The 14,567-nt window shown below is 47.8% G+C and overlaps 1 protein-coding gene across 1 annotated transcript in view; it reads right to left on the bottom strand.

Moving 5' to 3' along the window:
* Positions 1-14,567, bottom strand: part of COL23A1 (collagen type XXIII alpha 1 chain) — a 183,642-nt gene that overhangs the window by 6,275 nt on the left and 162,800 nt on the right. Inside the window, exons 9-22 of the mRNA XM_065643918.1 lie at positions 10,886-10,957; positions 9,540-9,656; positions 9,072-9,107; positions 8,523-8,549; positions 8,091-8,117; positions 6,921-6,965; positions 6,250-6,312; positions 5,520-5,564; positions 4,952-5,029; positions 3,368-3,421; positions 2,550-2,594; positions 2,017-2,106; positions 1,586-1,657; positions 848-889 (exon numbers count right to left, since the gene is read on the bottom strand). Of these exons, the coding sequence (XP_065499990.1) occupies positions 848-889; positions 1,586-1,657; positions 2,017-2,106; positions 2,550-2,594; positions 3,368-3,421; positions 4,952-5,029; positions 5,520-5,564; positions 6,250-6,312; positions 6,921-6,965; positions 8,091-8,117; positions 8,523-8,549; positions 9,072-9,107; positions 9,540-9,656; positions 10,886-10,957 (813 nt within the window). The remainder of the gene's footprint in view (positions 1-847; positions 890-1,585; positions 1,658-2,016; positions 2,107-2,549; positions 2,595-3,367; positions 3,422-4,951; positions 5,030-5,519; positions 5,565-6,249; positions 6,313-6,920; positions 6,966-8,090; positions 8,118-8,522; positions 8,550-9,071; positions 9,108-9,539; positions 9,657-10,885; positions 10,958-14,567) is intronic.

The following is a 14,567-nucleotide window of genomic DNA, read 5'->3' as shown; positions in this document are numbered from 1 at the left end:
AAGACAATGGTGCATTTGAAAACCAGAATTTAAAAAACTAACCCCAAAGTTTGCTTCTCAAACCATTTCTTGCTCAAATTACGGGCTGACGATAGCCAAATATTTCTTTGCAAGACAGGTGGCACTTCATTATGTTCTCCGACGTCAAATCAGGGAGAGGAGGAACTGAAAAGGACCGCTTTGCGTAACATGCAACAATAAAGCTCTGCAACACCAGCTCTGGGGAGCGAAAGCTCTGCAAGAACTTTGCTGAAGCAAGTGACAGCAAAAGCTCTGGAGGGCGACCCGCTGCCACCGGGCAGGGCTGGGGACACCTCCCGGGTCACGAATGCCACCTGGAAAGCCGCCTGCTTTTGAAGTGGGATCTCTCAAGGTGCCTCTTGGCCAGAGCAGGGGCATCCTGACCTTCCAGATGCCCTTGATGGCTCCTCAGCCTTTTGGAGCATCACAGGTACCAAACACAGATGTCTGCACCAAAAATGCTCCGTGCGTTCATCACCGCTGCAATTGATGGCAAAAAATTACTGACTTGGGCAAATTTGTGCAGATGCAAACACCATCATGGGAGGAACAGGTTTTCCCACAGGGTATTATCTTTTTCCCACCCCAAGAAGCAACTTGGATATTCACAAAACATGCCACAAATATCAGTGTACTCCCCTAAATCAGGCGCTTCCATCTCTCCCAAGACGGCACCCAGCGCTGTAGCTCTTCCCCGATATTCTCCCAGATTCACAGCAGCCCGCAATGATTAAACAGAGCAAACCACCCTCATCCTTAACTAATCACACGCGATAACAAATCTGCAGCAACGCTCAGTTGCATGAGCTGCTTTCCAGAGTCCTACCATAGGGCCGGGTAATCCGGGGGGTCCGGGCTCGGGTATGATCTGCAGAAGGGAATTAAACAGCATGTTAACGGGGCTGGGCACAGAGAGACAGCACCTTGGGAATGGAAACCTCACACAGCCCAGAATCATGATTTAATGCCCTCTGATTTAATGGCTTTAATCAAAATATCTCCTAATGAAAGAGTTGCTTATAGGATTTATAAATAAATGAATCTTAATAAGCACGTGAACCAAGCTAGCCTTCGAAATGAGAGGTGTGACCCACGCCACTCAGTGTATTTGCCAGTCGCAAAACGGATGTAATGGAAAACGATGCAGTGTTCTGCAAAGACCAGAGGAAAACAGCCTTTTTGATTAAAAACAAAACTAAAAACCAACAAACAAACCAACCCAAAACAACCCTAAAAAACTCCAACAAACAAGAACAAAAAGGGATGCAGAAATCTTACAAAACTGCAAGGACCCCAATATGTTTCTAGATCAAAACATGCTTATTAACAGCAGCATCCAATATATCAAACATCAATTAAAAATCTAAAGTAACTCTGCGGTGCTGAGTGTGCAAAATGTTCTTCCCTAATGAATAAACCCCATTCAGATGCATCTGAAAGTTCTCGTAGAAAACAGCTGGGCTTTGCTCCCCTCCGCTACGCTGGTGGATGTGGAACCGGTGGCTCCGTCCTGCACCCCCTGACCCCATGACATGGAAGAGGCTTCATAGTGCCAGGATCTTACGTGATTATTCTGCAAACACGGTGACCCGGTGTCTCCTTTTTCTCCTTTGTCTCCTTTTGGCCCTTCTGCTCCCTAAAAGATAAAAAGGTAACATACATGGGGTACATCTTTCAGGAAAGCAGAAGCGGGAGAGAAAAAATACATTTGTCTTCTCCTGACTCCAGCCTTGGCTCAAGCAAAGCTCATGTTCATCCCCAGGGGACTCTGAGAAATGATTTTCTCCTTCTTGCTACCAGCTCAGATCACCTTCTGAATAAGCCGTTATCATCATCATCATTGGGAAAGAAAATTAAAAGCTCCTGCGCCCTCCAGCTCCACAGTGTAGCCTCATTGCTTCGCTCAGCAAACCCGGCCACATACTGAGCGTTTGCAGAAATCCCGGTGTTAAAGGACCGAGCAACAGACGTACAGGGACAGACAGAGGGACGTACCGGTGGACCCAACAAGCCCATTTCTCCTGTCTCTCCTTTCTGTCCTGTGATGCCCGCGCTGCCCTGGTCACCCTTCACTCCTTTGGGACCCTGGAAGTTTCCAGAAAACAACATGCTTAGGGGAAAACTGTTAAAAAAACCCCACAAAAGCCACTTCTGCCTTTCCGCCCTTTCTCTCCATACTGCAGCATGAGCTCACAAAAACATGTTTTAATGTTAAAACTTACATACACCAATTTTACAGGCACAGCAGAATTTGGCAGAGCTGTAGCAGAGATTGCAGGCATTTAGGGTCGGGAAGGTTTACAACAGAATTTGAGATAGTGTTTGATGAACCTCTTGTAAAAGGAGCCCCTTTAGCCCTGCAGACGTGGCCACAAGCAGCATCTGCGCGCTCACGGCTGAGCACAACGGGTGATTAATTCACGGAGATGCAGCTGAATGTTACGGGGCAGAGCTTACGGGACACACAGTAAACTCCTTTTAAGCTCAGCTCCTGCAAGGTCTCACTCGATCCAGCCATCCCCCCGCACCTTTTCACCGTCCAGTCCAGGCGGACCCGGCAAGCCCAGCTCTCCCTGAAGCAACACAAAGAAAGGGGAGTTCATGGTAAGTTAAATCAAGAAATAATCTCGGGAAAGGATTTTGCAAGGAAATGAATTACCCAGGTGTATCAACTGTTGTGGTTATGGGTTTGGCATTGCCGGGCTCAGGCACAGCAGCAAGGAGGTTTCAGTGATGTGCCAGTGTCACCAGCTCATCCGAATTTAGGCAACATGGAGGCCCCAAGAGGCACCAAAATCCCGTCCCATCCCTTCCAGGAAATGCTTTTCTGCAGGTTAAATTCTTCTTTTAAAGAAACTACAGCTGCCTGGAGGTTACTGGCTGTTGCTTGTGAAGCGTGAGGACGGTGCGGTCCTGTTGGACGTGGTGGTGGGGCAGCAAGAAGCGCACGGGGAGGGTGGGATGGAGGGCGGGATGGAGGCCTTTGGACCCACCAGCTCCCCCTGACAACTGCTTCTGCCTCCCACCACGTGCAATGAGGAAATCTTGGAAGGAACGAGATTTCACCTGTCGGGTGTAAGATTGGGAGTGGATTCGTTTCTGGGACAGCATCCTCTGGAAGTGGCTGAGACCAAGTAAAGGCCAACAAAACTTTGGCTTTTGTGTGAAAACCTCCTTTCTCAGCCCAAGGAAGTGTTAAATAGCATTTCCTTTACCATGTGTAGTCTCAAGCCCCGCAGCCAGCATCGCCTGCCTTATTTTGGCTTGGGAGATGCTACCTGGAGAGCTGCTAAGGACCGTGTCTCTCGCTAGGGAACACCACGTGCGTGGCAGAGGCTGGGCTCACCTTGGGACCTGGAGCGCCTTGGGGGCCCGGTGGCCCCGGGGGGCCTGGTGAACCCTGAAACACAGCAAACAAACCGGGTACCGGCATGAGTAACATGAATATGGCACATTGTCCATGAGAGAGGCTACCAGCCACGATCCGCAACAGGCACCGGTGTGACCGGGGTTGCCCCAACGCCACGATGAGCTCAGGTGACACGAAGTGGCCCGAGGGTCCCCTACGGCACAGGGGCTGTTCATGCGAAAGAAAACACAACCGGAGCAAGGCGGGTGTACCCATGCAGCAGTTTGTGTGCTACGAGGCAAAATGCCTTTAGCCAGAGATGTGGCCCCAAATCCAGGGGTCTCTTTTTGCATTGTCCCCCCTCCAGCCAGCCGGGCTGGGAAGAAGCATCCTGCTGAAAATAGAAACAACTGACTGGGGAGGTGCAATTAAAGAGGGGAAATGAAGGAGTTTACGTGAGCGCTAACAGCAGGAAAATCCTGCACACTTAAGGAAGCTTTTTCCTGGGTGCTGCTGGGTGCAGAAACCGTAAACTGCCTTGAGATGAACAAATATTTTGCAACTTATCTCAAAAAGCAAAACTCATGGTCTTGCTCACTTGAAAGACAAAACCACATCACATCCCCAAGCACCTTTTTGCATGACTGCATTCTCAAATGCTGTGACATTTAATCACGCTGGGAGCCGTGTAAAGCCACCCCTTTCCAGAGCTCCATCCATGAGACAGGTCAGTGAGCAAACACCAAAACCAGCTAATAGGCGGGAAACGACAAAATTAGCGAGCTTCAATGACGTGCCCCTCAGCAATCTCCACATGCAGCACACGGGAGAGGGGCTGGCCCAGCGGATAAAGTCTCCAGACGTTTGATGGAGCCTCTCCAACCACTGCACTCCACAAACTCCACTCGCAAGCTGCATGCCACGCAGACATCTGGCAAACGGTAATTACCATCACTTTGTGTATCCCTGCAGCCTGTTATAAAACAATTAGGATGGTTCTCAAATGTGTCTGTAATTAAGTATTTACTCTATTTGGTTTCTTTCATCTTAACGAAAATGTCAGGGTGCTGCTCAGTCAGGCAGGTTATGGCTCGGGTATCATTTCCCTTCCTCCTGCATCCTGACCGCTGCTTGCAGAGAAAACTGCTCCAGAGGATGCACAGGGAAACCCACAGCTCCACACCATGGGAGTAACACCCAGCAGTGCTTAAGCTGTAATTTGGCTGGATCACACTCATCACATCAGGTGTTTATTATGTCACAGGCCGCATCAAGTTGCTTTTACCTGCAGAATATCAACTCGCATCCCACATCCTCATCCCCAGGAGCCTGGTACCCAGCCTGAGTTCACAGCCTCGAGTTTTGCCACCTTTTTTCTGGTACATCCTAAATATCCTCAGCCTCCAGATGCAATAAACTCTTCCCTCTCACTCAGCTCTCTGCTGAGACCAAGATCTCGGGAAGGAAAAGTAGGACAGTGACTGCCACGGTGCCACAATGTCACTATGGCAGAGCTCAGCAGTTTTTCAGTCCCTTCCCAATAACCCACAGGAACTGGCATGGCCTCGGTGTCGGACTTACCTTGAGTGCATCCAGGATTCGGCCATCATAGTCGATCACTACGGTGTCACCCTGTTCCCCTTTCAAGCCGGGAGGACCCTGCAATGGGGGACGAATCCTATTTAGTTTTTGAAGTATCAGAGAAAAGCAGGTGGTATGAAAGCAAAGACCTGACACCCAAGTGTTTGGGGGATTATCACCTTACGACCACTATCGATTTAATCAGTTCCTAGTCTGACAGCTGTAACTGTCATCCAACCACATCTCAGAAGGGCATAAAATTGTGAAATTGAGGAGTGCATAGAAATCCTCACTTGATTACCCCTATTCACAGCTTCCCTCTTGCAAAAAACGGTCACACTGATAAGAAAATGGGACTTGACTGCATCTCCCAGAGCTATCTCCCGCGGCAGCGTCTGGTACCTACATAATGATTTGTTTTGAAATGCAGCATCTCTATTTTCTAGCAGCAAACTGATACTGAAGTGATTCAACCACACGCTGAGCACAAAGAGCTGGTGGGGAACAGCTCAGGTTGAGGCAAATACATGACTCCAAACTGAACAAGAAAAACCTCAAACATCCATACCCGGGGTCCGATGGAGCCGATTCCTCCCTTCTCACCAGGTTCACCCTGAAAATCGAAATCACATTTTTGGTTCAAAGACACCAAGGAAAATATAGGATATTTATCTTGAAAATACTGTAACTCCATGAGATGCCAAGATGTGGTTTACGTTAAGAAAAAGTAAGGCACCAGCAAGGAACTGCTTCTCCTAGCAAAACAAATAGTTTTGCCTTCAGAGCAGATATATTTTGCAAGAAATAACAGTGGTGTGAGCTAATTGACAGTAAGAAAATGTCCCATTGCAGAGGGAGCGGAGCAGCCTGCTCGGCTGAGTGCCGGTGACGCGATGTGCCGAGTGACGCGATGCGCCGAGTGACGCGATGTGCTGAGTGACACAATGCGCCGAGCCGCTCTCTGCCCCGTGCACCAAGTCCGGCCCTTTGTGACAGATGTTCACATGGCTCTCTCCTTGCTTTAGGCTGAATTATGTGTGTGGAAAGTTTCAGCCGACACATTTAAACCATTTTTGAGGGCGAGTTTAAAGAAAACAACTGTGCCAATTTTATTTTTCTTTTTTTCCTTTACCCCTCACCCCCCCCCCTTTTTTTTTTAAGTTTGGAAGTTTTGGAAAGCTTTAGCACTCCCACAGCAGTGACCTGAAATTCAGTTCAGGATTCAAAAATATGTACCTTTTGAACCCCCTGCGCCATCAGCGCTGTGCCCAGCCTGCCGGCTCAGGGGTTTGATTTACCTTGGGTCCTGGCAAGCCATCTGTGCCGTTCTCTCCGCTGGGACCTGTGCTTCCTTTTTCTCCCTGAAAACAAGACAGTTTAGACAAATGCTATCCAGGTAGGATGGAAAGCAGATTTCTTCAAGTTAGAATTTTCTTGCTTTGTTCTTTACTTTTACATACATGAGTGAGCAAAGCTCTGCTTTTAGCCTGAAACACGTCACGTTGCCTAGGTGCAAAACAGGAATTTTTGAGATAAAATGAAGCTTTCAGGCTTAACGGTTTGTCTGGGGGGGCTGTGTTCAGCTGCAAAGCGAGCCCCAAAACCGCAGAGGCTGGAGAAGGCTCCCGCAGAGCTGCACCCCAAGTCTGGGCCCTGCAAATCCACGTCCCAAAGCCCAGCTCTGGGCCACCCCCAGCACCGCTCCCCCCTTTTCTTCTGCAAGAGCAGCCTCTAAGTGACAATTCTCTGTCACAGTCAACAAGTTGCATTTGCAAACTTCTGGGCAGAGCTACCATGGTAGGTTATGCTTCTCTTTTCTCTCCTTTTATTTTTATTTTTCTTTTCTTTTTCCACATCAGGGAAGAAATGTGTTTCTCAACCTGCCCCAACAGCAATACTGTGCCAAGAAACCAGATAGCAAAAGATGCTGCCAAGCTCGCACATTAGACAGACACAGAGTAGAACATACCTTAGGGCCCACAAGTCCTGGTTCCCCAGGGATCCCATCATCACCCTGATAAAATAAAATATAAAAAGTGAAATGCAAAGAGCTCATACACACTTATCATTAGGATCCAACACGTCATTTCAACCCCACTGAGTGTTACATGGACCTGAGACCCACTCGGGTTTGCAGGAGGCCAGGAGAAAGCTGCAGCAAGGAGCCCAGGAGGCTCCAGCGTGGTCCCCTCCTTCCAACCCGGCCCCAGCTCTGCCCGCCCTGCTCCTGGGCAGCCGGGTGGGCATCTCCCAGAATTTGCTTGCAGCAGGCTCTGGGGAAGATGCTCTCCCACCTTTAATAGAAATTAGATATTTCATCCATTTATGGTTTTTTTGGGTCCCAAAGAGCTCCTGCAAGCTGCCACCCATCCTCACGGACTTCATGATGAGTCACCAGCATGCTCATCTGCCAGGAGGAGATTTTCTTGTATCCCTCATCATGCTTTGTTGTTCTCATGGATTAAAACCACTTCATAGGTGCTAAAGAGGTTAACTTTACCGGCCAGTTACGAAGCTTTTTTAAGCCAAATTCCAGCCACGTCAGTTTTGAGGAGAAGCAGTAAGAGGGAAAGGCCGGGCCCTGGCAATGCTTTGGCTTCAGTTAAGGGCAGTGATTTATCCACCGTTTGGTGGCACCACCAGAAGAAAACATGGAGAGCTTGGACATGTGAATCTCCCAGAGTCTTCAACGCCCAAGCCAAGCAGCGTGTCCGTCCTTCAGAGAGGGGCTGTTCCCAGGAGACGGGGGTGCTGCACCGCGATGCCCATCCCGGGAGCCTCAATCCCACCCTGCGGACCCCCGGGCAGATAACACCCTCCAGGCGCTTCTCGGTTCAGCTTGAATTGTGGGTGTGAAAGCGCTCAAGACCTACTGCTTTGTTTGGCATTTGCTATTTTATTCTTTGTCTACCGGGCAGATGCGATTGCAGCTTCTGGCTTGCTGGCGGTAATGAAAACCAGGCTGCAGGCACAGCCGTGCCCGAGCTCCGGGGTGGCGTGGGCGAGAAACCGTGGGGAACACGAGGGCTCCGTATGGACAGCCGTGACCACGGCTCCTCCATTGGTCTCTGGCAACGGTTTCCCTAGCTGAGCAACATGCAAAGGGGGAGGAAAAAAAAAAAAAAAATCACCATTTTACCTTTTTCCCTTGGATGCCAGGCTCACCCTTCAACAGCAACAAACGCAGAGGAGAAAGAAGTTTAGAGACATAACAGAAAATAAGACTAATTGTATGGATAGTCAAAATTAATTGTAAAATTAAAATACTTGGCTTGTGTTGATCGTCTTTATCCCCCATCCCAAAATGCACGAAGCACGTTCCCACAGCACAGTGGCTCCCTCCACCCCCACTGCAAGGGCAGTGGTTGTGATATTGAGCGGGTGACACATTCAGACTTCTGCAGCTCCTAGTCAATAGTTACTGCGATACCTCAGAAATTTTGTATCTGATATAAACAGATGAGTGCAAATCCAGTGCAAAAATATGTATTTTCATTTCCACCCACTTATGCAGCAATATTTCAAGAATTTGTGTTAAAATTATACAAATAAGAAACTACTTATTACCCACCTTTGGTCCTGGAGGTCCCCTGGCACCCTGTTGAATGTAAAAGTAGTTGGTATCCTTGTTTGGCAATAGAGTGTAACAGGACAAAAACATTTTCAGGATTATTTTTATTCCCATTAAAAAAACAATGCAAGTGATAAATTCTCATCTTCCCTTACAAACAGAGCTGTTAGTTCTCTGTGCTCCCAGTAAATAATATTTTTTTGTGGCTTGTGTATTCTGTGTATAACAAGCACCTTTTTATCCAACCTAGACCTTAGTGAATTGGAGTGACAATGTCAGGAGGCTTCAGAGGAGCAGAAGGGGGGATACAGGAGCAGCACATCCCTCCAAGGAGCCAATGGGACAAAGACTGGCCTCTTTTCTCCCCGCTGGCACAGGTACCCCTAGACAAACATCCATTCTAGGGCATCTATAATTTTTCATGTTTTTTTTTTTTTTTCCCTCCATAAGCAACGACACAAAAATCACTTGCTGTGGAGAGCTAAAGGGTGATGTAAAGCAAAGGGAGCAAGGGAGATGCACACACAGATGATGCTGAGCAATACTAACCATGAGGCCATCTTCTCCTGGCTCGCCTTTGAAACCCTGCAAAAGTAAAAAGGGCAATATTGAAACTATTATCCCTCATTCTCCAAAATGCCCAGTTCAGTAGCATTGCGCTTCAGGCTATTTTTTTATCAAATAAATTGCCAGCGATCTGGAGATTTGCAACAGGTGGTCTGAAGGCTACGCATCAGGGAAGAGATCTCCTCCAGGCTCTCCAAGTTTCAATCAGCAGCCGCAAATACGTGTTCTGAGTCCAGCTCGTTGCTCCAAAACTCAAGATGGGACGGCCTCTTCCTCCCTTGGCCCCATGCCCCAAAGCTTTGCCATATGAGCGGCCACCAGGGCCCAACGGCTGGCTCAGGCTGGGGACCCAGCAACTGGGGTGGCGGGACTGGGGAAGGGGACACCTTTCACCCTTCACCCTCCTCTCCCTCTCTGGGCATGTGCTCGATGCGCATCTCGCGTCCTTACAGGGGGGCCCGAAGGTCCTCTTGGGCCATCTTTTCCCGTGTCACCGGGAGGCCCCCGGGCACCTGGGGGTCCTGGTGGACCAGGGGGGCCAGTGGCTCCATCTCGACCTTGGTCACCCTAGAAGAAGTTCACACAGACATGATGAGACGAAGCAGCAGTGGCCATACGGTGCCCGCGACACATGCACCGCATCCCTGGGCCATCAGCACCGCTGTCCCAAAGGGATTTAATTACAGCTGCCAGTTGGCTGGAAGCTCATGGCTGCTTCGCACCCTTTGGTTCTGGTTCCTTAAGCAGGACTTTGCTCAATGCCTTCCAACAAGGTTTTATCTCATTAAGTCCTTGCCCATCAACTGTCTGCATGGAAACCACCAATTTGACAGTACCCAGACACAACCCAAACCCAACAGCATGCTGGCACAGAGCATGCACACTCTTCCATAGCTTAGTGCACCACACCAAAAAACCAGCAAAAACCAAAAAAGTAGCCCTTAGTAGTATCCTTTAAAAACAGCCAAGGTCATATATTAACATCCAGCATAGCTTGCAACCAGCATTGCTTGGATGCAAAGAGAAAAGCAGCAGCTGTATCTCCGTGGGAGCGTGAAGGTTTGGTGGGTGCCCGTGGGGCTTCACCACCCAGTTACCGGCTCCCGACCCACCGCAGCCCAGCCCCGGGGCCGTGGCCGGGCACGTCCATGCAGCTGCACAATGGAAAAACCCCACAAAAAGGCCGTCTCATAAATCTTTTAGCAACATCTGGAAGGGTTACCACTGAGGCGGTACGAGGACTGTATTTAATATGTGGTCCACCCTCAAATCAGGGACAAGTGTGGGATTTTCAGAAGTCCTCAAGTGACTTAGCAGCACAAATCCCACGGCCTTTCAACAAGATCTGTGCTCCTAAATCACGTGCATAGTTTTTTAAAAAATCCTATTTGAAATGCTGAACACTGCATACAATTATGTCAAGAGTCTCCCACCAAATTTTGCCTAATTAAAACGTCACGTTTAGAGTATGAGGATTTAGACAAATCTAGTCTTAATGCATTTTATTTTGCAGTACCAGTGCTGCTTATATCAACACTGATAGGACTTTGCTGCTTCATCCCCTCTTCCCACAAGTGGCCAGATCCTAAACCCCATCACTTCTATGTCTCCTTTAACAAAACTCCCCCTAAATTCCAATGGGGTTTCAATCAAGTGCGCTCCCAACAAACACCTCTGAATGTAGTCACAGTAGTGACAATTTAAAATAGCAAAAGTGCACTATCAGCCAGAAAGAAGAAACAAAAGCAACTCAAAGAATCACAGCAAACCAGCAGCAGCAGATCCAATACATCTACCTTGAGTACTCGTCGGCTAAAGACAAGCTGATCATTAGCCAGAAATCCATGATTGAGCCGGGGAAAAACCATCTAGCCAGGTAAAGCGGGAGGCAGAGGAGGAAAGAGCAAGAATTTAAGATGAAAGCACAGCAGAAGAATGACTTTTAAAGGCTGTAACAATATATAGCATTTTTTCTTCAATAATTAATTGGATGCACAAGGATTAAATAATCTAGGTAGCCATCAGTGGTTGTTTTAACATTCTGGATACACTGGAGCTTGGTGAGCAGTAAACAGACAGAGGAAAACAAGTATCTTTTCATTAGTTTACTGCACAATAGGACATTCAAAGCAGCTGGGGTACAGAAGATTCCTCTACTGCAGAGCTTTCTGCAGAATAGAGCATTATTCCAGTAAAGCCCACAGGGGATATATCCCAGCATTTCTCCCGAGACCAAATTTTTTTTTGTAGTGTTTTTTTGCTTTTTTTCAGAGACTAAAATGAATACTGATGTATTCCCGCGCCTGCAAAATGCAGATAAATCTCTCAGATTTATAGGATGCAAAAACAATGTATTCAGACCATGTCATTAGTCATTGCTATTGTCTTTCAGCCTTTCCACGTATCTATCTAGGGAGAAGCAGTAAGACATTTCCTCTCTCAGAACACTGCTCGCGTCTCCCTTTCCCCTGTCCATCCCCGTGCGCATCCCTGGGAGAACCAAAAGGATGGACCGAAACCACGAGAAGCCCCACAGGCACACCCAACACATCCTCCATGAGGATTTTGGAAGTTTTCTACGGGACAAACCACTTGTCCAAATCGGCCAGGGAGCTTTTAAATCTTTTACACAAAAGAACAGATAATCCCCAAACTCAGTTTTGCGGTAAATATTGCATAGACAAGCCCACCTCCCGGCCAGCCTCCCAGGCCAGGCTTAGCAGCAGGCACGCACACGTACATCGAGCTCGGGTCTTTTAACACAGTCATCTTGGAAAGGGAAGGGAAAAGCAAAGTCAGACAGAAGAAAACTAACCAACCCTGGAAAACAAACCCCTCCCAAGGATTTTTTTTCAAGCTGTAGAGAGTCTTTAGCTCAGCCCTCACTTAAATACACCCATTTTGGGGAAGGAACAATGCTGAAATCCTGAGATTTTAAAATCCCAAGATGATGCCACATTGAAATTAATGGGGACACAGAGCCTTTGTGCTTGGCCAGGCTCTCCAGATACTACAGAAACCACCAAAAAAGCTCTACTGAGAGCAAAAGTTTTTGTGGTAGACCCAAAGGACCTAGTTTTATGGCTTCTGATGTGCATGAAGATACACAAGAGCACTGAGTGGGATTTTCAGAAAAGCCCAAGGAACCAGGCAGGAGCTGAAACTTTTTTCTTATCCCTCAGATTGCTGAGCACCATCCCAGCCAAAACCTCCCAAGGGCAGCACTCTCTATTTTAATGCGAAATGACAATTTGCATCTGATCTGTGGCCAAACACACCATATCCTCAACACAAAATCCAGCCATCGCACATCTAATTTTAAACAATCTGTTACAGATGAGTTCGTGAAAGGAGAACAGCCCTGAGGGCTATTGAATACAGAGGCACCATCTCTGGCCCAAAAATGCCCAGATCAGAGATGACCAGGCTCCAGGAGAGCAGTGAAGTGTATTGGAGTTAGATGTTCCTGCTCCATGTTTACACTCCTGAAGCATCTGGTGATGGGACACTGAGCTAAGTGGCCTTTGGGTCTGACCCTGTGTAGCAATGGAGCCTTAGGGCACAGAAACCTTGAACACAAGCAATTTCCAGCTTTAGAGTACTCAGCCATTTCAACATAACGCTCCAAAATAAGAAGTAAAGGTAAAGGAAAGTAAAATACAGTATCCATATATCTGTTGGCTGTGAGCTCTGCAGGGCACTTTCTGTGCTGAGCTTTTATCTGCAACGTGAGCTCGGCAAGCACTTATTTATCTTCTTGCAAAAGAGCGAAAAAATGCTATTTTTCTATCCGCAGCCTGAATTCCGGCCTGTAGCCACGAGTCAGTTCAGCCACGCAGGCAGCCAGCCAGCATTTGTCCCCAGTGGCTCAGGACACAGGTGCAGATGTTACTGGTGCCACCTCCATCGGCACTGGCTGCTGAGCAGGAGCTGCTGCACAGGCCACTGACAAGAACGTTTCCCTCACGTTTCCCTTTTCTCTCTTGAGCAAACCCGGCACTGCTGCCACACACGCTGTGCATCCACTAGCCCAGGATGTGCAGAAATTCATTAATCCCACCATTCGTCTAAACCTCTGAATTGTCAGTAAGAACAAGATCACCTGAGCTCAGGTAATAAATTCAGGGTGGTCATCTGAGTGCCAGCTCAGGGAGCAAGTCTGGCTTATAAAACCAGTCCTTTTCAGAGATGCAGCAACATGTTTGATTTTAAGAGAGAAATAGAAGCAAAAATATCAGGGCACAGCAGTCCCAGGCTTGGCAGTATCCCGTTTCAACTCCCTTCAACTTCCTCCCCAGAGCCGAGACAATCTGCTCTTGGTTTCTCCCTGTAAATACACTTTTCATCAGTATATTTCAGCATGTTTATTCCCCATCCTGGTTAGGCGAGGCTGTGCAAAAGCTTCCCTGATGCCATTTGCAAGCACTAGCGTTCAGTGCCTAGGACAACCTGATGTATGTGCCTTCCTCAGCCCTCCAAAATCACCCTGCAGTATCTGCATTAGGCACACTCACACATGCAATAATCTCTTTTTTTTTGTCCACACTGATGGCAAGTGTTGATTAGAGACAGAAAGAGAAGCAGCGCAGACACAAACATATTCAGCAGCTAGTCCTTAATTGCCTTCATCTCACTTTCACTGCAGACAGTCCCTCCAAAGCCGCCTCAAGCATTATTCTCTTTTAATCCATCATTCCTAATGATAATATTTGTGTTCACTGACACACGCTATTCCCGCTCGAGCTCTCATAGACACACACATTTACGAGGGAGTCAGCACTGGATATATTCCTAGTTATTTATCCTCCCATTGATGCGATGACTTGCTGCAGCACGTCTTTCAAAATCAGCTAAATAAAGCCACCACTGAAACCTGAGGAAGACGATAGATTAAATTAAGAAATAAAAAATAATCTGGCCCAGATGGTATTGAGATGTTTCGTATCCAATCCAGAACCCTGACTGTCTGGAGACATAAAGGAAGCTATTTTCAAAGCCAGGCACCAGTTGTTAGACCTACTTGTGCATGGCTCTGCCAGGCTTGGTTCTCCCCTTTTCCTCCCAGATTGTTTCTGAGCCTTTTTCTTACTCTTGTGCAAAAAGACACAGATAAATATAAAAGTAAAGTGAAATCTGGACAAATGAAAATCAGGAGAAAAAAAAAAAAAAGCACATATTTTTGTTGGTAGATTAAAACATAGGACAAGCGTTACCTTGGGAACTTGCACCTGCCCCTGTGACTCCAGATGGAACCTGTCCCCAGAGCATCTCCTACAGCACAAACAGGACCCGTGGCAGGAGGTGGGATCCCCCGTTATCCAGCAGCACAGACCACAGGGGCTTTGAAGCCTGAGCATCTCCTCCGGCATCGCCTGAGTCCCAGCCCTGAAGTCATTCACAGCCCCAGAAAAGGAGTGAAAACTCACACCCACGTGCTGCCGAATCACCTCTTAAAGCCTTTTCTGAGGGTGTGGGTGG

The sequence above is a fragment of the Caloenas nicobarica genome, chromosome 13 (genome assembly GCF_036013445.1).
Source record: "Caloenas nicobarica isolate bCalNic1 chromosome 13, bCalNic1.hap1, whole genome shotgun sequence".
In the NCBI taxonomy this organism is placed as follows: domain Eukaryota; kingdom Metazoa; phylum Chordata; class Aves; order Columbiformes; family Columbidae; genus Caloenas; species Caloenas nicobarica.
Note: the sequence above shows the minus strand (reverse complement) of the source record. Positions and strands in the feature narration are given on the sequence as shown.